Here is a 27,995-nt window from a genome sequence, read left to right on the forward strand (position 1 = left end):
AGAATTAGGTCTGACGGAAGAGCTTTTATTTTGACACAATTCATTCTGGAGCCGCAGCAGCTCAAACGGGGCATCCTGTCTGTTTCTTTGATATTGATATTTTTAAAAGAAACTCTTTACTATAAAAATTACCAATAAACAAACAATTGTTATATTTGATTCATTTTTATTTTGATTATAGTTTTACTATATTTTACGTTCATCTAGTTTTTATCAGTTTTTCATGACCTTAGTAAATATGTCGTTAGTTCCCAGGAACTAATATATTTAAATGAAATTTAGAGATAAAAATCCATCCATCCATCCATCCATCCATCCATCCATCCATCCATATCCATCCATCCCATCCATCCATCCATCCATCCATCCATCCATCCATCCATCCATCCATCCATCCATCCATCCATCCATCCATCCATCCATCCATCCATCCATCCATCCACTTTATTCTGAAAGGTAAACCGGAACCTCCTTGATATTTATGAATCGAAACCCTGCAGCTGTATAGCAGGAGTGTGCCTGGCTTTTATTGTGAAAGGTAAGCCGGAAGCACAGTGTGTATTGGCAGCCCCTCTCGCTTGCAGCTGCCTCGCAGCCCTCGCCCCGCGGTCCGCACCTCTTTCTCCGTGTGTCAGAACCGGGCAGAACCCGCAGCGGGCCTTGCTGCCGACCCAGAGACAGGAGCCGGAGCCCAGGCAGCGGCCGGGTTGCTCTCCGGGCCGCATGAGAGGAGAACCGGGCGCAGCGGCGACTCCTGGCCGTTACTCCGCCTGGATTGATGTGATTCCCGGAGGAAAGTAAAGATGGCAGCCGCTGGCCCCTCCCGGACCCCGTAGTTTCACGAATAGGTAAGACTGTGCACCTGTCGATATAGCCTCCAGGTTCTGCGACCAACAAAGCCGGGTCCGGTCCATTCATCAGAACTCTGACCCACCGGGCCAGACAGACTGGAAGAGTTTAGGATTTCAGCCAAACTCCATTTACAAAAGTGACATTTAAAAAATGTTCCGGTATGTCTGAGACCAGACTGCGGTTCGGTCACCGTTACGTTCGGGGTTCCGATGGCTCGGTTCCTTTAATAGGTTCGGCTCCGAAATTATTAACATCCAATCCTCGTTCAGGGTGTGAAATGGGTTTTCTTTCAGGCTCGTAGCTGCAGCCTCCTCCCTCCTCCGAGGAAAAAACCGACAGAAAAATCTAAAATCAGAAACATTTGGATTAAGTTCCGGTCCAAACTGTGAGTGGGATTCATATGACGTCACATAAAATGGGGATTAGTGGATCTTCAGGTCCAAGCGTGCAGCAGGTGAACAGCCGGTTCTCCAGCTGAGTGAAACCGGTTTGAGGAACCGCTGTGGTTCAAGCTGCTAATGTCAGCAGATGAAGCTGCCCTGCGGGTCCGGCTGAACGTCTGTCTTGGTTCTGGAGACCAGAACTTCCAGGTTCTGCCAAGGTCCTGTTGCAGCTGCATGGTGATCTGCAGCTGTGCGATGACATCAAGACAGGAAGTCACAGCAGCTGGCTGAGCTTCCTCTCTAAGCCTGCAGATTCACTCAGTTCTTTCCTTCAGAACCAGAACCTTCAGAGCGGAGCCAGAAGATCCTCTGGGTCCGACTTCGGCCCAACATCTGAATGTTCTCTGAGACCAGATCATCTCAGCAGATCAAAAAGCAGCAGGATCTGCTGGAGGAAACGCCGGCTTGTCCTGCAGATCAGAGCAAATCCCGGAACCGATTCCTTCCCGGAACCGATTCCTTCCCGGAACCGATTCCTTCCCGGAACCGATTCCTTCCCGGAACCGATTCCTTCCCGGAACCGATTCCTTCCCAGAACCGATTCCTTCCCAGAACCGATTCCTTCCCGGGAACCGATACATTGTCAAAACTGATTGAATCCTGTGAGGACTGGTCTTTGACTAGAGCATTCCAGGATTTTGTGTCTTTGCTTTTTCAGTCATTCTTTCGTAGATCTGCTGCAGCCCAGGTCATCAGCCCTCCACCACTGTGCCTGACAGCTATTATGAGGTGTTTGTGTTGACCTTTAACCTTTAACGGCGCTCTGGTGTTCAGAGATGACTGACTTGGTCCTGCAGCTTCCACTCTGTCGATCATTGCTCGTCTCTGCCTGGTTCTGATGAAGTTTAGTTTCCAGTAACAGGAACTGGTTTCCAGTCTGAGTCTCAGGCTGATTGTGGATATCTGGCAGGGGTGGGGTTTGGCTGTGACTGTGGCCCCGCCCCCTCTGATTGGGTCACCCTGTGACCTCTGTCATGTGACTCTGGCCCCAGCTCTTTGTTCCGAACCGTCCTCCCCCTCTGCTTCATTAAAAAGCCTTTTGTCTGATGGGGGGTTCACACAGACTGGTCGCTCTCTCTTCTTCTTCTACTGATCTGTCGTCTCTGTTGCTGAGATTAGCATGAATGGTGTTAGACGGTGGTAGAATCAGCTGATTAAGCCAGACAGCCCAACATAACCTCAATAATATTCATTTTATTCATTCTTAACCTGAAAAACAGAAGTAATGAAACCAAAAGCTGTTAAAAAAAACATCAGTTATATGAGACTCACACCAGCTTCTCATTCTGTTATTCTTTGAGTTCACTTCCTGGTTCTGATTCCCAGTATGTCGTCTCAAAGCTCCTCACTAAACAAACAGGTTTCATTCACTCCCAGACACTAAACAGCACAGTTCAGTTTGAACAGTTTTCCATCAAAGGAAGGATGAAAAACTGTATGACTGAGCATCAGCTCATTTACCGCAATCCTTCATTCTGAGCATGCACATCGCGACAGTAGAGAGGAAAAGTCTGCTTTAACAGGAACAAACCTCCAGCTGAACCAGAACCAGATTCAGGTCAAGTATGAAAAGTAAACAGGTGAATGTCTCCCCACTCCACTTTCATAACCTTCAGGAGCCAATAGCGTGCAGTGTGATGTCACGCATGCTAGATCCCGCCCACAGCTTCCAAGTGGAAGGTGAACATCTTTGGTTTTAGCTGTTAGCTTGTCAATATAACACTAAATCTTGAATGTATATGTGAGATATAAAAGAAAAATGGACACAGAACTTTGCTACTGTAACAAGATCAAGAAAATGTTTTAATTAAAAAAATAGCGAGGAAAAGGGAAGTAGGTTAGTTATGCTAGCTTGACTTTGACAGCCATAATCTGTAGATGTGATGCTATGGTGATTAGCTGATAGCAGCGGTAGCTAATCTACCACAGCAATCACAAGCTAAACATGGACCCTGAAAGCATAAAACTAACGGGCTGAATGTCCTGTTGCTTGTTTTTGGTGTTGCATTCTGATGCACTAGTGGAGTTGTTGTCAGTCGGTTGCTATAGCAATGAGTCTGTGTGTAGCACAGCTAACACAGAGAGTAAAAAAGTGGCTTTGACTTGTTGTTTAACAATTTTTCGGTGTTATTTTTCTCTCTGCTATGGCGCTTCAAGTTAATAATCCCTTCGTCTCCTGGTTTCATTTTGTTAGTGGTTCTAGGCGGCGCCGCTACAGACAGGAAGGAACAGAATCAACTGTTAGCCCTCCAGCATTGTGCACACGCATGAACAAAACAAGGTGTTTGGGTTGTCAAAGTGACAATTTGTCAGACTATGTGCAGATTAGTCAGACTACAGCATTAAACAGACTGTGATTGGTTCAGGTGACTCAGGTTTATTTACTCAACTGTTTTTTTATTATTCAGCACCAGAACCTGCAGCTTACTGAAGGTAGACTCATCTAAGCCACCATGTAAAACATTTTTTCATAAAAATCACAGAAAAGATGAACATGTTTGTCAAACCATAGCCTACATATCTTGAACCATAGAAACCATTTATATTTTCTTGATCTTGTTTCCTTTACCAAATGGCCATGTTCCAAAATGGCCGCCTTGGTCGTAATGGAGATTATATGTTTGCACTAATATAAAGAGTTGATATTATTAGTGGTGGGGACAGCGGACCAACAAGAATCTGAGCTCTGCTAACCTGTTAAACACATAAGAAAAATGAGCGGATGCTAACGCTAACCATGAAGATGACTGTTTTTCCAGCGTGTAAATTGCTACATGTTATTACTTTAACAATGTATGATGACCAAAGTCAAAAACAGTTTGTCCAAATTGTGAAAATGAATAACATTTAAACAATACTTGACTAAAAAGGTTTAAAAACAAAATTCAAGTGGATGATGGGAAACATGAAAAACATCTGAATTGAGCAGCGAATAAGATTGTTTCCACACTGAAGAGATTTTTAGAGTAACACTGCTGATGAGGACAGCAGCTTTCAAAATGAAAATGAGTCAAAAGAATAAAAATTGCTACTCAGCAAATGTACTAAAACCTATTTCCATAATGACTGAATAAATATGGTATTTGTAGGTGTGAAAGATTGTTACGTTAATAAGCTGCGTTAATAACCCAGATTATCTTCTGACCGTCTCCTCGTCAGATCTGCTCCCACCGCAGCTGCCATGTCTGCGGCCCAGACCCAGAAGGAGGGCAGCGAGGCGGGCTGGGGCGCTCTGGAGGCTCTGGGTCTCAGCCAGAGGGAGCTGGTTCTGGCCGAGGCGCTGCAGATGGAGTACGATGCTCTCTCCAGACTCAAACAGGACAAGACCGGAACCGGGTCTGCCCTCCCAGACCCGGCGCTCCCAGCCAGACGGGCCTAAAGACTCCAGATCCTTCCACACCGGGACAGAACCTCCCCGCCTCCTCAGAGGACCTGCTGCTGGACCTCTCTGGACCCGACTCCTCCCCCAACCAGCCGGGGGGGTCCCAGTTCCCGCTGCCCCTCCCACCCAGACCAGCGCCCCCTGCTGGGGGCTTCATGAAGGAGACACCCTATATCCTGGACAGTCCTGAGCTCAGGAAGTTCTCCGGTTCTGGTTCTGGCGACTCTGTTGGACCCGGCTTAGGGTTCCTCTCTAAAGGCTCGGCCCTACCTGACGACGTTCCCCCCGCCGTGCCGCCCAGGCACCCCCTACCCCTCCGTCTGGGTCAGAGCTGCCCCTGCTGCCCCCCCGGCCCTCCAACCGGGACGTTAACGTGTTCCACCCTGGGGGCGACCAGCTGAAGGTGACCTCAGCGGAGCTGAACTATGACCTCATCAACGACTCGCTGGCCAGACTCAACGAGGGTCGTCCGGCGCCGCCAGCCCGCTGGGCCAACGGGGACCAATCAGGGAAGCCCGTGGCCCGGAGTAAGACCCTCCCCACAGGTGCCGCCCAGGACCTACACACCTGCGGCGAAGAGCAACAAGAACCAGCGCAGGGTTTCTGCTGACCCGGTAAGAACCTGGACAGTACAGGGCTGTGATTGGCTGCAGAATGAATCAGATTTCCTGTTTTAAGTGAACCGGACTTCCTGTCTATATTTGTGTCGAAGCTGCAGCTGCTTCAGGTCTAAACCAGGCCCAGAGTTCTGGTTCTGGTTCCATCATGTTTCTCAGAAAGAACTCATCATTTCCTCCCAGTTCATGTTCACCTCCAGTTGAACACCAGTCAGACCAGTTTATCCAGCAGAACAACCCGGTTCTGTCAGTCAGAACTCAGTTCTGCCCCCTGTTGGAGAAAGGTCTCATCACACTTCAGGTGATGATCATCCTGCCTTCTGATTGGTTGAAACGAGGCGGAGCGTCAGCAGGAAGTTACATCACTGAGCTGTTTATCGATCACAGCCGCCATTAGAAAATTGTTAGGGTTAACACCTGTTAAACATACATTAACAAGACAGAAAAGACAAAAGAGTTAGATTCTTTTTCACTCGCGAGGAGAACGGACAGAGATGTGCTTCAGTTACAATCTCCTACCGCTCTGAAGCACATTTTGTCTGCTCCTCTATTTTATTGTTTCTAGGATCCCTAATCACAAGGACGCTGTAGCTCTAAAGGGAGGGGGCAAACAGCTACAGCGTCAAATGTTATTCACTAACTAACACACAATCATTCTGCACTAGATAATGTCCTTCCAGGCACAAAGATTAATAAAATATGTAGTGATCTTAGCAATGATGGCTTTATTGGAGGTTAGCAACTCAACCGAAGCAGAGCTCTTCACCAAGAGGTAAACCTGCAGGAAGATTTTGTTTCTGCTCTCTGTCAGTGAGGCCTTCTGAGAAAGGAATCAGAGTAAATCAACAATACAAGGAACATTCTTAATTCTATAATGAGATTAACTTAAAGGAAAGCATCAATTAAAGATACATTATAAAGATCAGTGAGAATAACAAATAATTGATTAATAATATCACAATTTCTCCAACAAAAATGGTTTGAACATATTTGATCTCTGATTGTTTTTCTCACTTTTTTTCTAAAGGAAAAGTAAGAAATTTACCAATGATAAAAAGGTATTTATAAGTGGCTTTCACTTGCATAATCCCTGCTGTGAGATGGATGAGGGAGTATCAGGGCCACAATGCCAGAATTTTTGTTTACTTACAAGAATATAGTCATAAGAATAATGGTGCAATCTTACCAGAAAAAAAGCCTTAAAATGATGAGAAAAAGGTTATTTTCAATCTGATCTTTCCTTCTTAATTTGTGTGATTTTTTTTCCCCCTTCCAAATAAAGATAACTTCACAAGAGTTCTTCAGTTTAGTGTTTATTTTTGATGTTGGAGTTGTCATAAAACAATGATTTTATTCTGACAATAAAACACACCTGGTGTGATGGAGCAATGAAATCTGTGCTCTGATTGGCTGACAGGTATTGTGTGCTCTGATTGGCTGACAGGTATTGTGTGCTCTGATTGGCTGACAGGTATTGTGTGCTCTGATTGGCTGACAGGTATTGTGTGCTCTGATTGGCTGACAGGTATTGTGTGCTCTGATTGGCTGACAGGTGCGCCTGGGCTCCAGGACCAACGGGTTTGGATACGAACTGTTCCAGGTGTCGGAGGAGAGAGACGAGGAAGTGGCAGCGTTCTGTCACATGCTGGATGTGTGAGTGACTCCTCCCCTTCCTGTGTAATTCTCCAGAAACAGTTCAGACCAGGGTGTCCAAAGTTAGCATGAACCATTTTAATTCAAATGAAATTATCAGATAACAATAGAATAGAATCATGGATCCAAAACTACAAAAGGTTTCTGCAGGTTTTTCGTGTTAAATGAAACGCATCCAGTTTAATTGTCAACTAGAAGAGAAATGAAACTTTTCTCAGCATTAAAACAGGATCTGGGTCAGTCTTCATTTGAAGCACTTCTTGTATTAAGCCAACTAAAAGCAGAGTTGGACCAGGGTGGACTTGGACTAGGCCTGAAACAATTAAACCGAGTAATTGATTATTGAACTAATCTTTAACTAATTTAGTAATTGATTAATTGTTAACTAGAGGATTTGAACTCAAAAGGTCTGTGTGTGTGTGTGTGTCCCTATGTGTGTGTGTGTGTGTGTGTGTGTGTGTGTGTGTCTCTCTCTGTCTGTGTGTGTGTGTGTGTGTGTGTGTGTGTGTGTGTGTGTGTGTGTGTGTGCAGGCTGCGCTCAGCGTACCCCAGCAGCAACCGCTCTAGGAACGCCGGCTTCGTGTGGTCGCCGTCGGTCGGCCATGATGAGCTGCACCAGGCTTTGGGCGTGGCCGTCAAGGTGACGGTGGCTTGCGAGGCGTTCAGGGAACCTCTGACCTTCACCTGCGACGGTAATAAGCCCGGGTAGTACCGACTGGACGGGTTCTGGAGTGAAGGAGATGGTCCTGCAGGCCGAGCAGCTAAATGAGAGTTTCTATGGTTATGCTGGGTGTTTGTGTGATGATTTTCTTCGTGATCCGGTTCTGTCGGAGCCTAACCGGACCGGTCTGTGTGTCTCAGGCTCGTCCACGGTGGACCTGCTGATCTACCAGACGCTGTGCTACACCCAGGACCAACTGGACCAGCTGGACGTGGACGACTACCTGCTGAAGGTCTGCGGATACGAGGAGTTCCTCAGCAAGTAAGAACCGGATCGGTATCGCTGGTTCTGGAGGTCCAGCAGCTGGTTCTGGCGCTCAAAGGAGGTTCTGGTTCTGTGGTTTGTGGTAAAGCTACGTGGATCTTCTGTCAACCTATAAAGCTGGAACTGAAACCAACTCCAGAGAACCAGAACCACTCTGGGCTCAGACAATCAGAACCACGGCAGCAGATGGATAAAATGACTTCATCGGGTTAAAGGTCACAAAACCAGCTGGTCCTTCGTGGAGATGGACCTGCATGTTCTGATCCGACTGCTCCCAGATGGGGTTCCTGTTCTGGATCTCTGGTTCCGGTCCCCTAAGAGCAGGAAGCAGCTGTAGAGGTCTTCTCTCTCTGTCTCTCTCTCTCTTACACACACACACACACACACACACACACACACACACACACACACACACACACACACACACACACACACACACACACACTCTGACATACACACACACACAACTGTCTGCTGCTGAATGGGTGGAAGTGTGTGTGAGAGATAAGAGCAGCTGAACTTCCTGCTCTGAAACAGTAACTCAGGGAGAACCCGGAATCCGGGCCGGTTTTTCTGTGGATCCGGGCCGGTTTCTCTGTGGATCCGGGCCGGTTTCTCTGTGGATCCGGGCCGGTTTTTCTGTGGATCCGGGTCGGTTTCTCTGTGGATCCGAGTCGGTTTCTCTGTGGATCCGGGCCGGTTTTTCTGTGGATCCGGGTCGGTTTCTCTGTGGATCCGGGCCTGAATCCGGGAAAGATTTTCTGAATCCGGGTAAATTTTTCTGTAAGTTTGGATTTTGAGGAGACCATGACAGCACAGATCACAGTAAACTGGAGGAAAAATCCAAACATTGCAAACTCTGAGTAAAGCTGACCCTTTCTCTGTACCTCTGTCCTTCCTTATGTCCGTCCTTCAGTTCTCAGACTCTGGCCGGTCTGGAGTTTGTCCAACAGTGTCTGAAGTTTGACTGGGACATTCGGCTGTTTCTCACCAAGAGATCTGCAGTCAACACCACGCTGGCTCGCACGGTACACACACCACGTACACACACGCTTTGTTCTTAGAGAAATGAAACAATGAGCTGAGAGGCTGCAGCAACCCGCTGTGGTTCTGAACAAACGCCGGGTTCTGGGAAACAAACCGGGTCACACATCCTGCTTCTGTCATTTAAAAAGGACCCAGTTTCAGAGCACAACACCCTGCAGGTGAGCTGCAGGTGCTGAACGACCAACCGTGTAGCTCTGTCCTAACCAATCAGATCTCACATCCACTGAAACCAGGAAGTGAACCACTAACTGTTTAAGCCAATCAGAGACACAGACTTATTTTCCTTCCAGGAGGAAGATGATGACACGCCGTCCTCCATGAACCACTGCATCCTACTGCAGGAGCGTCCCATTAAACAAACGATCACCAGGTGAGGGGCGTGGCCTGGCCACAGAGCTCTGATTGGTCGATCTCCGTTAACGAGCGTGTCCATGTGTTTGATCAGGGAGGCTCTGACTCTGTTGCTGGACACCTTTCACAACGAGGCCGAGTCCTTTCTGCTGTCAGAGGTGACCTGCATACACACATATTTAAAGATAAAAATAACCAAGAGTTACACGCACACACAGACCCCCCCACCCCCCACCCCCCCACACACACACACACACACCCTCTTATTTGTGTCGCTCTCTGAAGGTGGAGCTGCTCCTGCATGTGGAGCGCCTCGTCCAATCAGTGAAAGCGCTCTGTAGCTCACTGGCTGCCGTAGAAACGCCGGATGTGACGGCAGCCCTGAACCAGCTCCCAGCATGCCCTTGTCGCCTGCAGCCCAAGGTTCTGAAGGTGAGCGGTTCTGAGGTTCTGTGGCAGACACTCAGAAGTTTAACGTCTTCCTGTTTCCCAGGATGCATCAGTGCTGTTGCTGCGGAGAACAGAGGTACGAACAGAACCAGTGATCCGGTTAGTTCCTGCAGCAGAACCTCCTTCAGCTCTCCTCTCTTCCTGTAGAGTCGGTGGTGGAGAAGCTGACGGCGGCCATCTTGGACCTAGTGGAGCTCTATTGCAGCACGTTTAACGCCAACTTCCACACGGCGGCGCAGAGCCGGAGCGGCACGGCGCCGGTCCAGGAGGCCGGGCTCGTCACCAACGTCCTGTCCTTCAGCGTGTATGCCGCCCATCGCGTTCCCATCACCTGGGCAACCAGGTACGATGGCTCGCTGGGTTGCATCAGGTTTCCTGTAGCTCGGTCGGTTCTGCAGCTGTTGGGTCGGTTCTGTTAAACCATAGAAAGATTAAATGTTCTCTGAGATGATTCTGAGCATAAAACATTTTTTGAAAATCTGCACATAGTACACCTGGCCTGTTCCTCATGCTCTCATCATGACATCACGTGTGTTCTGCTCTCTCATTGGTCAGCTACGAGGGTTTCTTCCTGTCCTGCTCTCTGACTCATGGAGGGGCGGAGCTCTGTGCGCCGCAGCACACCAGCAAACAGGCCGTCAGTAAATACCTGTTCCACCTGGTGGTGTGGGACCAGAGGTACGCACCTGAGCCATGACATCACAGCCTCACCTGGTCCAGGTTCTGTTGACTGGTTTTAATCTGTTTGGTTCACACAACCCAGTTAGTTGAATCATCACATGTCGGGGTTATTTGAGTGTGTGACCCTGACAGCTCTGGCTCAGCCAGAGATTTTTAATTTCAACTAGATTTTCCTGGAGAAACAAAGGCCTGATTATTGAATTACGCAAACAAAGAACATCACAGAGCAGTAATTAATCTAAAGCTCTACAAAAATGTAAACATTTGATTCTCTGAAATGATGTTCTACCCAAAACTCTTCGCTAGCAAAACTAGCTTCATGTGGTTCAGATTTTGTCAAAGAAAATTGTATTAAGTCCAATTAAATTCAAAATATGTTATTAATCCTAAAAGGAAATTAAATGTTGTTGTAGCTCATCAAGATTCTTCAAAGAGCCATTGAAGGTGGCTTAATTACATCTATTAATCCAAAACAGTATTTTTAGCTGGAGATGAATCAGCGACAAATGATCAAGCGTTTGCCTAAGGAATCCTATTTTACGCAGTGAAGCGTTTATTTTCTAATTTCAAAAATTGACTTAAATTTTTTATTTGCATTTGTGTGCACTTCTAAATTTTTTAAAGAGAAAAATTAGCAGAATGCGCTAATTAATCAATTGATTAATCAATTTCTAAAATAATCTAATACATATTTAGATATTCATAATGTCTGCCGTTATGCTGATAATACTCAGATATATCTATCCATTAATCCCTCAGTTTAACCTCTGACCTCTCCCTGACCCCCTCACCCCTCAGGGTGTGTTTCCCAGTGGAGATTACCCAGCTGCCCCGGGAGTCGCAGCTCACGGTCACGCTGTACGCCAGCCCTCTGCCGCCCCTGGAGGAGCCGAGGAGAAGGGCAAGCAGCGGCGCATCCCTGAGCCTCTGGGCTGGGTCACCATGCCGCTCTTCAACTTCAGACAGTGAGTCACATGACTCCCAGGAAGCTCTTCTGATTGGTCAGCTTGGCTCACATGTAATGTTTGCTCCCTGCTTGGTTCTGTTGGTCTCGTCATCATAGAAACGGCCATTTAGACCGAAGGGACATAGATTCACGGTTCAGCTTCCTGTCACGGGTCACTCAGTAAATCTACCTGCTGATGGCAGGTGGAGGTGTGTGCTGATGTGTGTGTGTGCGCAGTGTGCTGACATGCGGCAGGAAGTTGCTGGGTCTGTGGCCATCAACCCCAGGGAGGAGCGGAAACGCCCCGAACCAGTTCTCCCAACTTCAGCCAGCCGGACAGCGTCATCCTGCAGGTGAGAACCACACCTGGACAGGTGAAGACCTTCCTCCTGATGATGTAGCCAGACGGCATGACACCTCACCTGTGTGTCCCCAGGTGGACTTCCCCACCTCGTCCTTTGAAGTGATCTTCAGCACGCCGCCCCCTGCTGACTTCTGTCCTCAATACGACTTCAGCAGGGACACGATCAGCCAGATCCAACTGCAGGACGTCCTGCAGAAGAAGGCCTTCCATTGGTCAGACACACACTGATACACACTGATACACACTGATACACACTGATACACACTGATACACACTGATTACACACTGATACACACTGATACACTGATACACACTGATTACACACTGATACACACTGATACACACTGATTACACACTGATACACACTGATACACACTGATACACACTGATACACACTGATACACACTGATACACACTGATACACACTGATACACACTGATACACACTGATACACACTGATTACACACTGATACACACTGATACACACTGATACACACTGATACACACTGACACACTGATACACACTGATACACACTGATACACACTGATTACACACTGATACACACTGATACACACTGATTACACACTGATACACACTGATACACACTGATTACACACTGATACACACTGATACACACTGATACACACTGATACACACTGACACACTGATACACACTGATACACACTGATACACACTGATACACACTGATACACACTGATTACACACTGATACACACTGATTACACACTGATACACACTGATACACACTGATTACACACTGATACACACTGATACACACTGATACACACTGACACACTGATACACACTGATACACACTGATACACACTGATACACACTGATTACACACTGATACACACTGATACACACACACACTGACACACACACACACTGACACACACACACACTGACACACACACACTGACACACACTGATACACACTGATACACACTGATACACACTGATTACACACTGATACACACTGATACACACACACTGACACACACACACTGACACACACTGATACACACTGATACACACTGATACACACTGATTACACACTGATACACACTGATACACACACACACTGACACACACACACTGACACACACACACACTGACACACACACACTGACACACACTGATACACACTGATACACACTGATACACACTGATTACACACTGATACACACTGATACACACTGATACACACTGATACACACTGATTACACACTGATACACACTGATACACACTGATACACACTGATTACACACTGATACACACTGATACACACTGATACACACTGATACACACTGATACACACTGACACACTGATACACACTGATACACACTGATACACACTGATTACACACTGATACACACTGATACACACTGATTACAAACTGATACACACTGATACACACACACACTGACACACACACACTGACACACACACACTGACACACACACACTGACACACACACACTGACACACACTGATACACACTGATACACACTGATACACACTGATACACACTGATACACACTGATACACACTGATTACACACTGATACACACTGATACACACTGATACACACTGATTACACACTGATACACACTGATACACACTGATTACACACTGATACACACTGATACACACTGATACACACTGATACACACTGACACACACTGACACACACACACACTGACACACACACACACTGACACACACACACTGACACACACTGACACACACACACACTGACACACACACTGACACACACACACACTGACACACACACACTGACACACACACACTGACACACACTGATACACACTGACACACACTGACACACACTGATACACACTGACACACACACACTGACACACACACACTGATACACACTGACACTGAGGCAGTGTGTGTCAGTGTGAGTTGTATTACAATCTCCTTCCTGTATGATAGACATGTTTGCATGTTATTCCCGTGTTATTTCCGTGTTATTCCCGTGTTATTCCCGTGTTATTCCCGTGTTATTCCGTGTTATTCCCATGTTATTCCCGTGTTATTCCATGTTATTCCCATGTTATTCCCATGTTATTCCCATGTTATTCCCGTATTATTCCCATGTTATTCCCGTGTTATTCCTATGTTATTCCCATGTTATTCCTATGTTATTCCATGTTATTCCCGTGTTATTCCCGTGTTATTCCCATGTTATTCCCGTGTTATTCCCGTGTTATTCCCGTGTTATTCCATGTTATTCCCATGTTATTCCCATGTTATTCCCATGTTATTCCCGTATTATTCCCATGTTATTCCCGTGTTATTCCTATGTTATTCCCATGTTATTCCTATGTTATTCCCATGTTATTCCCGTGTTATTCCCATGTTATTCCCGTATTATTCCCATGTTATTCCCGTATTATTCCCATGTTATTCCCATGTTATTCCCGTGTTCCTGTCTGCAGGCTGACGGCGGACGACAAGCGGCTGCTGTGGGAGAAGAAGGCTTTCTGCCAGTCAGACAGCGCGGCGCTGCCTCTGGTTCTGGCCAGCGCCCCCTGCTGGCAGTGGGCGTGTCTGCCAGAAATCTACGCCCTGCTGCGACAGTGGGCGTGTCTGGGTTACCTGGACGCTCTGGGGCTGCTGCACGCATCGTACGCTCTCACCTGAACAGAGGAGACGCAGTCTGTTGCCCAGGTGAGCTCACCTGCTTCTAACAGTTTCCTGTGTTTTTTTCATTTCTCCAGGTTTCCGGATCAGGAGCTGAGGAGGACGGCGGTCCAGTGGATGGACTCCATATCGGACCCGGAGCTGCTGGACTTTCTACCTCAGCTGGTTCAGGTAGTGCCTCTCACCTGTCCTGTGTCCTAACAAACTGAGCATGCTCAATCTGGAGTTCTGTATTTGGGAAAAGGAATATGAAACCAGAACCTGTTAGCAGCCGGCTCCTCTCCGCCAGCTCTGTTTGTGTTTCAGGCTCTGAAGTACGAGTGCTACCTGGACAGCTCTCTGGTCCGGTTTCTCCTACGGAGAGCCATCGGGGACATTCGCATTGCTCACTACTTGTTCTGGTGAGCTGCAGCTTTTCTCAAACCTCCAACCAGTCCTGCTGGTCCTAGTTCTGGCTCAGTACCGAGCCCAGTAGCCCAGACTGGCTTCCTGCTTGTTGCCCTCTGGGTGCAGAAACATAGTCAGAGTGACACCTCCTCGCTTATAGACAGTCTCTGGTCAGAGCGATCGATCAACTGTTGATTGATCCTCCAGGCGCTGTGATTCTGTCTCTGTGTCCACGTCAGGCTGCTGAAGGACAACCTGCAGGACAGCCAGTTCAGCGCTCGCTATCAGCACCTGCTGGCCGCCCTGCTGTGCTGCGTGGGCCGTGCTCTCAGGGACGAGTTTGACCGACAGTGCTGGCTCGTCTCCATCCTCAGCAAGGTGGCCCAGAAGGTCCGAGACGCCGCGCCGTCCAGCCGACAGGTGAGAAGGGCTAGGAGTTTATTACGTCGTACAGAAAAAAGGATCCTGCTGTGAAATATAACTGATCAGTTTATTCTAACCGTAGCCAGGAGATGATTATTGTTTGGTCAGTGTTTAAGGTATCTGATTTGCTTCAGGAACAAACTGTCCAGCAGGGGGCAGCAGGTCCTGAACTGGTTCTGTTTCTGTTCAGAGTGTCCTGAGAGAGAGTCTGGATGAGATGAAGCAGTTCTTCTCCATAAACAGCTGCTGCAGGTTACCTCTGAACCCAGCGCTGCTCGTCTCAGGAATCAACATCCAGGTAACTGCAGACTGACACACACTTACAGACGTCCTCAAACTGTCCCAACGAAGCTGGAACCAGGATGTCGTCCGGAATGTCCCAGTTTCCTGAAGCATTAAAGCTGCTTTCCTCCTGGCGATCTCACAGCGCAGTGCAGTGAGAAACCAAAGCTGGGTTGGGTAAATCCAACCAATGCTAACATGTTAGCCTAGCGTTAGCAGCAGAAATGGCTCCTGGTCTTCAGCCAAAGACTAAAGAGAAATCACTAAACTCTGACGCCTCCATCTTGTTTCATCTGGTGAAACAGGAAGTTGCTCTCAGTGTCTCCAGAGGTTTTAGTGTCGTTTTCTGCAGTGGTTGTTGGTGCAGCGCCCCCACAGGCCAGGAGGGGAACAGGCTGTTGAAAGGGTTTGGTTGGTTTGATCTACGAATTTTTCTTTTCTCTCCGTTTCAGTCTTGTTCCTTCTTCAACTCCAACGCCGTTCCTCTGAAACTGTCCTTCCAGAACCTGGACCCCCGCGGAGACAACATCAATGTCATCTTCAAGGTATTGCCTACCTGCTTCCACAGGTAAGCCCACACCTGGGCGCCTGTGAGGACCGACGTCTCCCTCTGTGTGCAGTCAGGAGACGACCTGCGACAGGACATGCTGACCCTGCAGATGATCCGCATCATGAACAAGATCTGGATCCAGGAGGGGCTGGACATGAGGATGGTCATCTTCAAATGCTTCTCCACAGGCAGAGGACGAGGTGAGGCGCACACCATGTCAGCAGGTGGAGAACAGGTGAAGTGGCCAGCATAAAGTCAGAGAGGACAATTAGTCCAGGAGGACAGTTGGAACCCGTTTGAGTTTCGTGTCTCCAGGTGTGACAGACTGGTGTGTTACCTGTCTCCAGGTATGGTGGAGATGATTCCTCACTCGGACACCTTGAGGAAGATCCAGGTGGAACATGGAGTCACGGGATCCTTCAAGGACCGAACGCTGGCCGACTGGCTGCAGAAGCACAACCCGACTGACGAACAGTACGACAAGGTAACGCTTTCTGCTCACTTTAAGGCTTTTACTCTGAAGGTCCCCAGCTGGAACAGGAAATTGAACTAACACCCTCTCTGTCAGGCGGTGGAGAACTTCATCTACTCGTGCGCCGGCTGCTGCGTGGCGACCTACATCCTGGGAATCTGTGACCGCCACAACGACAACATCATGCTGAAGACGAGCGGCCACATGTTCCACATCGACTTTGGGAAGTTCCTGGGACACGCCCAGATGTTCGGCAACATCAAGCGGTGAGAGGCTGGCGATGTCACCTTTCAGGAAAACACCCGATTACCGGCGCTCATCGTCATGGCTGCCTCTGCAGGGACCGCGCCCCCTTCGTCTTCACGTCCGACATGGCGTACGTCATCAACGGGGGAGACAAACCTTCCAGCCGCTTCCACGAGTTCGTTGACCTGTGCTGCGAGGCGTACAACCTGATCCGCAAACACACACACCTGTTCCTCAACCTGCTGGGCCTGGTGAGAACACACACGCCTCCGATCAGACACTAGCGACTGTCATGGCGTCCAAACGTTTTGGGACGGGGCCAAATGTCAGGTTTGAAGCCACTTCAGGGGCCACTAGAGTTTTGTATTTTTCTTTGTGATTATAATTATAAACATCTACTTTTTATTTTTGTTTTTACTCAACACTCAATGTTTTGATGTAGTAAATGATCCCTGAGGTTTTGTAGATAAGAGATGCACAAATAATGGATGTTAAGCTGAAAGAAGTCTGATCATTGATCAAGATATGTATTTTTTTGTCTGTCTCACTCCTGCTTTATTTTGCTAAGTTTGTTAAGAAGCCGTTCCTGAGTCTGCTTTGCATCCTGGATGCTTCTTGGTGAAAACTTTGCCTTGCGCTTTGCATTTCCCTTTTCAAGATTTTAGTAGTTCCTGTTTTGAACAGCTTGGCATCAGTGAAAATTTCCCCCTTTCATTGTTTTTAGATGCTGATTGAACTGAAATTCAAATATAGGCTGTTCTTGAATTCTGATCAATTGTCCTGAGGGCCATAAATGGCCCCCGGGCCGCGGTTTGGTCACCGCTGCTGACCAAACCACATAGATTTGTGAGAGCTGGAGAAGTTTTCTGCTGATCCAGGAGCTTTAGCAGCGTTTCTGCTTGCAGATGCTCTCCTGTGGGATTCCTGAACTGTCAGACCTGGACGACCTGAAATACGTCTACGACACTCTGAGGCCTCACGAGTCGGAGGCTGATGCCACCACCTACTTCACCAGGTACGCCTCCACCTGACCACACCGCTGCAGCTAACAGGAAGGGGCAAGCAGACTCATACCATATTTGGAAATGGGACTATTTGACTCCAGAAATGAAGAGGGCGCTATTTTACATTGTCTCCTGTTATTATTATATTTTAAATCTGATATTTCTTAGTATGTTTTTAAAGAGTATAAATTCTCTAATAAAGCATCTTATTTTCTTCATCTTCTAAGGGTGCAGAGCTAATTAAAGGACATAAACAAAACCTTAAAGTCATCCAGTTCCTCTCAATGCCTCTCAATAAAAACATGAAGTTCATTTCTGGACAGTTTGCTCAACTTTACTGAAAACACTGACTATATGTTGAAAAAAAGCTCACAGAGACTCTAATTGCTTTAGTAGAGCTTGTTATTTTACTATAAGTAGCAGTTTGGTTACAATATCTGTTAACAGGCATCATATTGTGACTTTCTATGATTATTATGGAAATATAATATCAGAGGTTTTTTATTTTTTGGTCAGCTTTTTTGCGTTTGTTTTTCTCCTAGTGTAACTTGTGTTTTTGGCAGAGCGTAGTGTTAAAATGCATCAGCGCCTCCTACGGTCACAGCTGTGGCGTAACACCTGGTTTGGATCTTTGTGACCTCTGACCCTCAGCTGTGTCTCCTCCTCCAGGCTGATTGAGTCCAGTCTGGGCAGCGTCGCCACTAAGCTGAACTTCTTCATCCATAACCTGGCCCAGATGAAGTTCGCCTCGTCGGAGGACCGACCCGCGCTGTCCTTCGCTCCCCGGATCCACACGGCGAGGAGCGACGGCGTCATCAAGAACCTCTACATCTGCAGACACATCCGCTCCGCCAACAAGGGCTACGTGAGTACCGAGCCGCTGGGTCAGGACGCTGCGGGTCCGACCGACAGGCACCGACCGCCAGGCACCGACCGCCAGGCACCGACTGCCAGGCACCGACCGCCAGGCACCGACCGCCAGGCACCGACCGCCAGGCACCGACCGCCAGGCACCGACCGCCAGGCACCGACTCACTCTAAGCTAGTTTTATTTTGTTGTGACTTTGTGTTAATTCAGTTAGTTTTGATTAGTTTTTAGATTGTGTTTGTTAGTATTCATTAGTTCGTACTGGTTAAATATTGTTTAGTTTTTATTTGTTATAGTTATGCCCGTCATGATAATAAACGTTACTGGATCATAAATTGTGATAACTTCTTTATTTGTTGTTGTGAGAACATTTTCCAGTAATATGATAGTAATGGTATAATAATTAAAAAACACTTTATCAAAGGTCAATAAAATTTAATATTGAACATTTAACAGTGGAACTGGAAGACATTTTAAATATGTAAAATAAATAAAACAACAAATAAAATGAATCATGATGTCCGTCACCGCCGCCTGTCTGACGCGCCGCCGCCTGTCTCTCTCTGGGCCTCCAGGCGTTTGTGGTGAAGGTGGAGCGTGACGCTCAGCAGGAGGTGCAGCTGGTTCAGAGGACCTTCGAGGAGTTCCAGGAACTTCACAGCAAACTGCGGCTCGTCTTCCCCTCCTCCAAGCTGCCCAGGTACCCTCCGGGCCCCGCCCGCCCCGCTTACCCAGCTGGGTTAAAGGTTCTAACTGTCATCTTGGCCCCGCCCAGTTTCCCCAGCCGCTTTGTGATTGGCCGTTCCCGAAGCGAGGCGACGGCGGACCGGAGGAAGGATGAGCTGAACGGCTACGTGTGGCACCTGATCCACGCGGCGCCGGAGGTGGCTCAGGTGGGTCGGGGCTGCAGTCCAGGCTGCTGTAGTAATGCTTCACATAATTTAATATTTCAGCAAAATCTTTTATATTTGGATCATAACTAACACTGAAACAATAAATGGATCTAAAGATGTTAACCATGATGATGGTTAACAGACTGGTTTCTGCTTTTGCATTTTATTACTTCAAATTTGTATGAATATTGTAACCAAAGTCAAAAACATGTGACAGAAATTTCATCCAAGTCGTGAAAATGGGTTAGATTTTATAGCAACAGTTGATTTAAAAGGCTCAGAAAATGGCAGCCATCTTTAAAAATGGCTGTCATCCTGAAATTGGAGTGACGTTTATGCTCTTTCACACCTGAAGGATTTTACAGAAACTTGCTGCGGTGTGAAGAATGTGGCTCCATGTCAGAGTGGGTGTGAGCGTCCTATCAGGACGCAGCAGATGTTCTGTTTATCTGTGGAGGTTCTGCAGGGTTCTGATGGACCTGTCAGCCGGATCTCTGCTGTCACACATGATGTGTGTGTGTTTCAGTGTGATCTGGTCTACACCTTCTTCCACCCTCTGTCCAGAGACGAACGAACCGCAGGAGGCAGCAGCAAACCTGCAGGTACGTTCCCTTGCAGCTCCAGGATTGGACGGACACCTGTGGTCACCATGGTAACAGAGACTTCCTGCTGTGTGTGCATTGCAGAGGTGTCATGGTCTCCAGCTGCAGGAACGGCGCTCGGAGAGGTCAAGCTGTCCATTTCCTACAAGAACGATAAGCTGTTCATCATGGTGATCCACATCAGAGGCCTGGTCAGTACCAAACCCAGGTTCTGATTTCAGGTTCTGTTGGGTTCTGATGAAGACTTTCAGTGTCGAGTCCAGCAAAGTTGGGCCCATAGGAATGATTTTAACTGATATTCTGTGGATTTTTCAAGACGGCCACCATGTTTGTCATGATAAAATTGTTAATTAATTAGTTAATTTTTGGACTAAGATCTCAATTCCATGAATGTGTTTGGTGTCAAATCTCAATAGGAATCATTTACGTTTTCTTGATCCTTTAGCTGATTAACATTTTCAAGATAATGCAGAATGTATGTAAAATTGGCTGAACTTGTTGCCAGGTTGAGCAAAGAATGAGGTTGACTCACCACTAATTCACTAAACAACAGACCAAACCTCACCAACGCTAAACTACTAAAACCTGTACAGTTAAATAAAATTAGCATGAAGTAGTACTGAACTGCTAAACACATAGAATTTTGTGCAAGTTAATGGTGTACAGATAAACGTAAGAAATAACTGCAACTTAACACTAAAGCACTAAACGTAAAATATTGGTACAAGCTAACACCAACCAGCAAAAGATGACAGAATTTGCACTAGCTACTAATAAACATAGGAAAAAAATTGGTAGAGGTGTTCCTGGCCCCTGATTGGCTGCAGGCCTGAAACCTGGACTGAACCGGCCTTGTTCTGGTGCATCTCTGTGCAGCAGCCCCTCCAGGACGGCACCGACCCGGACCCATACGTGAAGCTCTACTTGCTGCCAGACCCCCAGAAGACGGGCAAGAGGAAGACCAAGGCAGCGCGGCGCACCTGTAACCCCACCTACAACGAGATGGTGAGGCTCACTTCCTGTCCCACCCAGAGGACCGTCAGGAACCAGTAGCATCAACCTGGCTGTGTGTGTGTGTGTGTGTGTGTGTGTGTGTGTGTGTGTGTGTGTGTGTGTGTGTGTGTGTGTGTGTGTGTGTGTGTGTGTGTGTGTGTGTGTGTGTGTGTGTGTGTGCGTGTCCCCAGCTGGTGTACGATCGGATCCCGCGGGGGGACCTGGACCAGAGGGTGATCCACCTGAGGGTTCTGAGCGACGGATCCTTCTGGGAGAACACGCTGCTGGGGAGACCTTCATCTCCCTGACCAGGCTGGTCCCGGATCAGCACTGGGTCGACTGGCACCGCCTGGATCCGACCGGCTCAGACTCCGCCCACTGACAGACGGGAAGCAAAGGGATGTCCTTTCAAAATAAAAGCTGCTGTAGATTTGAGGACTGTGGCAGTTTTCTATCAAGAACATTTGAGATGATTTTTATGTCAGTTTGAAGCTGGACTACAATGATGGATCTGCTGCTGAGTGGTTCTGGTTCTGCTCAGAACCGTCGAATAATGAGCTGGACTTTTAACAGAGAACATGCAGGAACTGGGAGCATTTCTCTAGGGAACAAGCTGGTGAATGACTGAATTACTGGACCGTTTTATGGCCTTCTGGGACGGTTTCTCTGTTTTAGCGCTGTAGACCAGATGAATGTGGCAGCTGCAGGACTGGGTCCAGCAGGCGACAGAGTGTGATTGGGCGTTCCTCAGCTCTGAGCTCTGATTGGCTGAAGCTGCCAAACAAGCTCTGGATAAAAAAGCTCTGCTTGCAGCTGTGGGTTTCCCAGCTCCAAGCACACAGGGAGCACAGTGAGGCCCGGCGTGGGTCCTGCAGGCCCGGCGTGGGTCCTGCAGGCCCGGAGGCCCGGCGTCCTGCATGTTTTAGTCTCTCCCTGGTTTAAGGCACCTGGACCCAATGATGGCTCATTAGAGGCCTAAGAACTCTGAACTCTGACCTGCTGGAAAGGTTGTTAGTACCTGGGAGAGACTCAGGCAAGCAGGACGCCGGGGCTCTGGGACGCCGGGCCTCCGGGACGCCGGGCCTCTGGGCCTCCGGGACGCCGGGCCTCCGGGACGCCGGGCCTCCGGGACGCCGGGCCTCCGGGGCTCTGGGACGCCGGGGCTCCGGGACGCCGGGCCTCCGGGGCTCTGGGACGCCGGGGCTCCGGGACGCCGGGCCTCCGGGGCTCTGGGACGCCGGGGCTCTGGGGCGCCGGGGCTCTGGGACGCCGGGCCTCCGGGACGCCGGGGCTCTGGGACGCCGGGGCTCTGGGGCGCCGGGGCTCTGGGACGCCGGGCCTCCGGGACGCCGGGGCTCTGGGACGCCGGGCTCTGGGACGCCGGGGCTCTGGGACGCCGGGGCTCTGGGACGCCGGGCCTCCGGGCCTCCGGGACGCCGGGCCTCCGGGATGCCGGGCCTCTGGGCGGTTGTTGGGCCTGTTACCATGACAACTGAAGCTGTCAGTGTAACCATGTGACCCTCCATATACATGAGACAAACCTTTAGAATGAATTGTGCCCTTGGTTTGATAAAGAAGAACCTGGTACAGGTGAGAGCAGTGAGTCTCGATCAGTAGAAGCCCCGCCCACCTGAGCAGCTTCCGGCCGCAGCTTCATCAAACCGAACCTTGAACATAAAAATGTGAGAAGTTTCTTTACCTGGATTTTTTTATTATTTGCACTAAGAACAATAAACTTGAAGTGAAAAATGCATCTTGGTTTGGTTTTTTTTCCTGATTTATCTGGGAATGTATTCAGTCATAAATGTTGAATCACAGATCAGAGTCCGGTCCAGTCTGGAGCAGGAAGTAACGTTTACCCGAACAGAACCTTTTAACCGGGTTCAGCCTCCTACTTGTACCTCTGTAACATTAAACCTGTTACCTTTGACCTTTATGGGGTCCTCGCGCTCCTCAGCACGTGGCACTCACACCTTCCAGCGCTTTATGCAAAGCAACGCGCGGATACATCTGCCGCGCGGCTGCGCGCCGCGCCTGCCGCTTACCGGAAAAGGAAGGGACGGTCCGCGGACTTTCTGATGAAATCTCTCGCCGGAGAGGCAGACAGACAAATCAGCTTCCCGGCGGCTTCACCTCCCTGGTGGACGGACATCGAGCAGTATTACCGACCGGAGGACAGAAGTGACATCTACAGCGGGTGAAGGTGTTCATCTGAGCGAGTTTTAAAGGGTTCCTCCGCGGAGAACAAACTGTCAGTTAGCTGCTTGTGCTAAGCTAGCGTGCTACGTAGCTTAGCGTGCTAACTAGCCTAACCTCCCGCGGCTCTCCGCAGTCGGAACCGGACAACATGGATCTCTTCCGCTGCTTAGACGGAGACCAGTCGCCGTTTCACGGATCCAACATGTCCTGCCTGGCTCTGTATTTCAACTCTGGTTCCACACGGAAGAAGTCCCAGCACCATTTCGAGTCTGACGCCGGTTTTCTGGAGGATATTTCCTGGTTTCCGCGCAGCGTTGCTGGTTTCTAAGTGTTTCACAGCTGTCAGATTAGCAGCTGGCCTGTTTACTCCCCTTTAACGAAACAACATGTTCAGAAACTTTTACACTGAAGGACGTCTATCTGACGGCCAGAGCGCGCCTTCATCTGCCCCTTTCGGCGTCGCCTCGGTGGGATTTGACAGCCAGGAAAGCTCGTGGATCGGCCTCCTCGAGGCCCGCGCTGTCGCTACTGCGAAAGGTTCGGCGCTGGAGCGCGGCTCCCGCGGAGCTCAGCAACAGTTTTATCGGCGAGGAAAGGGAGATTTTACGGCAGCTGAATGAAATAATCCCGCATCATCTCAGCTTCACGCAGTGTCCACATGACGGAGCAGGCGGCCTGCTGGAGCCGGGGTTCGCCGGCTCTGTGCCCTGGCTGAGCGCGGTGCCGGTGCGGCATGTCGGGACGGAGCTCCAGCCGCAGGTCGGGTACCTCTCCTCGGTCCGGGCGCTGCTGGGCTCCCAGGAGGCCGCTGGAGGGAAGGCCTGGGCGGTGAGCCCCGCCGGAAAGAGCGGGCCGTGGTGGGGCAGCTTTCTGTGGAGGGGGGACGTCCAACCGGAGCGGGCAGAGTCCCAAACAAACCGCCCACCTGACCCAGAAAGCTCTGGACCCCCCCAGCAGCTCAACAATGCAGACACAGTCCAGAACATGGCGGCTCGGCCTGGACCCGAACAAGACCAGGGCTACCACAGCCTGGAGGAGGAGCTGACCCAGCGGGCCACCAGGAGCCCTCCAGAAGAGCAGCAGCCTCAGATGGAGCCGGTACCAGAAGAACCAGAACCAGGGGCAGAGGAGGTTCTTTTAACGCCTCAGTGTGGAAACAAATCCATCGCCTTCATCATGGGGCTGCCCTGCAGTGACGACGACAGCAGCAGCCTGTCTGAGTCTGGCTCTGATGATGATGACGGGTTTGACAGCGAAGGTTCCTCAGATCTAACCTCTGATGAAGATGAGGATGATGAGGCGTCGGACTCGGACAGCGAACCCGACCAGGACTCGGAGCGTCTCTGGAGCTCCTTTAGCCGGAGCGTCGACCCCTACAACCCGCAGAGCTTCACCGCTTCGCTGCACACCGGCCGCTGCCCTCCTGCTGACCCCGGCGCCGCCCTCCCTGACCCCGTGCCCTTCCATGCTGCCTCCTCTCCCCCCTCCAGCCAGGACACCTGGGACGACTCGGCGTCGGCCAGCGAGGCGGATGAGGCGGAGAGCCTCCGCCTGCTGCGCTCCTTCAGCAGCTCCTTGGACCCCTACAGCCCCCTGAACTTCCAGGCTCCGCTCAGGACTCAAGGGCCCGCCGGGCCCCCCTCCAGAACCAGGAGCAGAAGCAGCCCACAGACCGCCCACCAGAACCTGGCGGCGCCACCCGAGTACAGGAGGGAGGAGGCCGAGGACAGGCTGGACAGCGGCTTCGCTGAGGCCGCTGCCTCCAACCGGAGCACCAAGAAGGTCGGTTACCTCACTTCCTGCTTGCTGGGTTCAGAACCAGAACCTCTTTTAGCAGAACACTGCTGGGGGAACCCAGAAGGTTTCAGTTTGGTGTCCAGCAGGAATTGAGCGATAAATCGGGCCAATTTCCTTCATTTTGTGGGATCGGCTGATGTTTACACACCCTCCAACCTTCAGGTCTAAAACTAGCCGCTGTTCTCTTTAGAGAACCGTTTTGCAACATTTCAGACAAAACAGATCCGAATCGGCAGACAGTTTCTAAAGATCGGCCAGAAAACTGAAATCTGTGCAACTCTGGTGGGCGAAGTTTTCACATGGAGGGCCAGAATTAAAACTCTCAGGCCACAAGTCGTGTTTTCAGTTACAATCATTTTACGGTAAATGTGTAGAAACGTCACAGTTCAGGGACATTTCCTCATTTTATTTCTAATTGGACCTGGCCCAACTTTACCAGAACTGGGTTAAAATGTCTCTGGCTACAGTTCTGTACCTCACAGCCACACAGAAGGTTCTGAAGGTGTCATCAGAACCTTCAGGTTCAGCAGAGGTCCAGACTATTGGGTTAGAATTACAGGTTAAAGGTTCTGGTTCGCGGTGTTCTGACCTCTAATGGGTTCAGCTTCATGTTTTGGCCCAGAATGTTTCGGCGATGCTGCAGGGAGGCGGAGCGGACCAGAATCGGATCATTGATTTGTCTTCAGCTGGTTCTGGATGTGATCCATTCAGTGACCTCTGACCCTGCCCCCACAGGTCCGGTTCTGTGACGAGGTGGAGGAGTTCTTCGCCAGCTGCGGTGAGGAGGAGGACCGGCGCGGCCCGTGGGAGGAGCTGGCCCGGGACCGCTGCCGGTTCCGCCGCCGCTGCCAGGAAGTGGAGCGCAGCATCGGGTTCTGCCTGGCGCCAGCGCACCGCCACCGGGTCTACCAGGGACTCTCGGCCCCCTCTGACTCCTGACCCGGGCCCGGTTCCGACCCGGTTCCGGAGCGCAGGTCGGACCTCGAATAGCTGCTGCTTTCACCAAATCACTACACAGCCAGTCAGTGGCCTGGCATTGAGCCCCGCCACCTGCTGGTTCTGGTTCCGCTGGTTCTGCTCTGACCAGCAGGTCCAACGTTTGAAGGAATATTTTGACTTTATTAAAATCAGTCTGTTGCCAATTAAAAGTTTCTTTTAAGGATTCGGGCTCCAATTAAAGCCTGAGCAGGTGTGTTAACGAGCTGCTTAACGAGAAGCAGAACCAGTTGGCCCATTAAAACCAAAGAAGAAGAGTCCGTGTTCTGGTGCTGCTCGGCATCGCTGAGGTGTTAAATGTTCAGCAGGAGGCGCTCATCGTTCAGACAGATCCTGTCTGGTTCTGATCCAGTCCGGTTCTGGTCTTGGGTCCGGTCTGGTTCTGGTTCAGTCCGGTTCTAGTCTTGGGTCCGGTCTGGTTCTGGTTCTGGTTCAGTCCAGTTCTGGTCTTGGGTCCGGTCTGGTTCTGGTTCAGTCCGGTTCTAGTCTTGGGTCCGGTCTGGTTCTGGTTCAGTCCGGTTCTAGTCTTGGGTCCGGTCTGGTTCTGGTTCTGATCCAGTCCGGTTCTGGTCTTGGGTCCGGTCTGGTTCTGGTTCTGGTTCAGTCCGGTTCTGGTCTTGGGTCTGGTCTGGTTCTGGTTCAGTCCGGTTCTGGTCTTGGGTCCGGTCTGGTTCTGGTTCAGTCCGGTTCTGGTTTTGGGTCCGGTCTGGTTCTGGTTCTGGTTCAGTCCGGTTCTGGTTTTGGGTCCGGTCTGGTTCTGGTTCTGGTTCAGTCCGGTTCTGGTTTTGGGTCCGGTCTGGTTCTGGTTCAGTCCGGTTCTGGTTTTGGGTCCGGTCTGGTTCTGGTTCTGGTTCAGTCCGGTTCTGGTCTTGGGTCCGGTCTGGTTCTGGTTCTGGTTCAGTCCGGTTCTGGTCTTGGGTCCGGTCTGGTTCTGGTTCAGTCCGGTTCTGGTCTTGGGTCCGGTCTGGTTCTGGTTCTGGTTCAGTCCGGTTCTGGTTTTGGGTCCGGTCTGGTTCTGGTTCAGTCCGGTTCTGGTTTTGGGTCCGGTCTGGTTCTGGTTCTGGTTCAGTCCGGTTCTGGTCTTGGGTCCGGTCTGGTTCTGGTTCTGGTTCAGTCCGGTTCTGGTCTTGGGTCCGGTCTGGTTCTGGTTCTGGTTCTGGTTCTGGTTCTGGTCTTGTTCCTGCTCTCCAAGCGGGCCTGAAGGCAGCAGAACCTGCACTATGGGGTTAGTTTCCATAGCAACCACTAGCCGCTGCCTTCAGGGTCTGAGAGAGTGTGGGAATTCTGAGGTTCTAACAATATTTTAATTCAAACTGAATTTATTTCTCAGTTCTGAATCCCAAATGTATTCTAATCAGTTTAACGCCAGACTCACTGAGAACCAGTTCTGACTGGTTCTGACTGGTTCTGGAGGCTCGTCTGATGATCGGTTTGATTATTAAAATCCACAGGTGTTTGTTGTTAAATCACCTTTATTTTTAGAGCGACTGGATCTGCTGGACACTGAGAGGTTGAGTCACCTGCAGTGGTCTCCTGGTGCATTCACTGACCCGCAGCTGAATGGGACAATCAACAGATCTCAGTGCAGGAAGCAGAATGTGCTCCATCATGTTCAGGACTGATAATATTAATCAGAGTGAACCTCCCTATTTGATCAGGATCTTTGGTGTTATTTTAATTAGAGGAAGGTTTTATTTTTCTAACTCGTAGTTTGATTGGAGCTCTGCTGCTCCATCTCCCCCCAGATAACAATGAGTTAATAAATAATCGCTGATGATCAGAATCGGAGTCCTGTCTTATTTGTGCTAGATGCTATG

At 49.5% G+C, this 27,995-nt stretch overlaps 2 protein-coding genes and 1 long non-coding RNA gene across 3 annotated transcripts; 2 read left to right on the forward strand and 1 right to left on the reverse strand.

The window, feature by feature from the left end:
- The first annotated feature begins 560 nt into the window (after positions 1-560).
- On the forward strand, positions 561-22,937 carry LOC129355130 (phosphatidylinositol 4-phosphate 3-kinase C2 domain-containing subunit beta-like). Its single transcript, XM_055024684.1, is given in 39 exon segments — positions 561-848; positions 4,455-4,642; positions 4,645-4,986; positions 4,989-5,214; positions 5,216-5,291; positions 6,847-6,947; positions 7,479-7,639; positions 7,809-7,929; positions 8,849-8,960; positions 9,270-9,349; positions 9,425-9,488; positions 9,616-9,762; positions 9,824-9,856; positions 9,930-10,123; positions 10,336-10,458; positions 11,260-11,336; positions 11,339-11,426; positions 11,645-11,711; positions 11,713-11,760; positions 11,844-11,983; positions 14,262-14,450; positions 14,544-14,637; positions 14,773-14,867; positions 15,093-15,273; positions 15,467-15,574; positions 16,011-16,103; positions 16,179-16,308; positions 16,456-16,592; positions 16,677-16,846; positions 16,921-17,077; positions 17,732-17,841; positions 18,500-18,695; positions 19,274-19,398; positions 19,474-19,591; positions 20,118-20,193; positions 20,278-20,384; positions 21,070-21,198; positions 21,378-21,468; positions 21,471-22,937. Coding segments are annotated over 38 exon segments (4,770 nt in total). The 5' UTR covers positions 561-848; positions 4,455-4,476; the 3' UTR covers positions 21,569-22,937.
- Positions 5,757-7,601, reverse strand: LOC129355131 (uncharacterized). Its single transcript, XR_008605239.1, has 2 exons — positions 7,495-7,601; positions 5,757-6,114 (listed from the first exon to the last, which is right to left on the reverse strand). It is a non-coding gene; the product is annotated as an uncharacterized LOC129355131 (long non-coding RNA).
- Positions 22,735-27,961, forward strand: LOC129355147 (protein phosphatase 1 regulatory subunit 15B-like). The gene is made up of 5 exons (XM_055024697.1): positions 22,735-22,776; positions 23,144-23,344; positions 23,519-23,663; positions 23,780-25,167; positions 25,918-27,961. Exons 1-5 carry the CDS (start codon positions 22,735-22,737, stop codon positions 26,119-26,121), a joined length of 1,980 nt encoding a protein of 659 aa, XP_054880672.1. The 3' UTR covers positions 26,122-27,961.
- The last annotated feature ends 34 nt before the right edge of the window (positions 27,962-27,995 follow it).

Source organism: Poeciliopsis prolifica, unplaced genomic scaffold, assembly GCF_027474105.1.
Source record: "Poeciliopsis prolifica strain line A6 unplaced genomic scaffold, Auburn_PproV2 SCAFFOLD125, whole genome shotgun sequence".
NCBI lineage: Eukaryota > Metazoa > Chordata > Actinopteri > Cyprinodontiformes > Poeciliidae > Poeciliopsis > Poeciliopsis prolifica.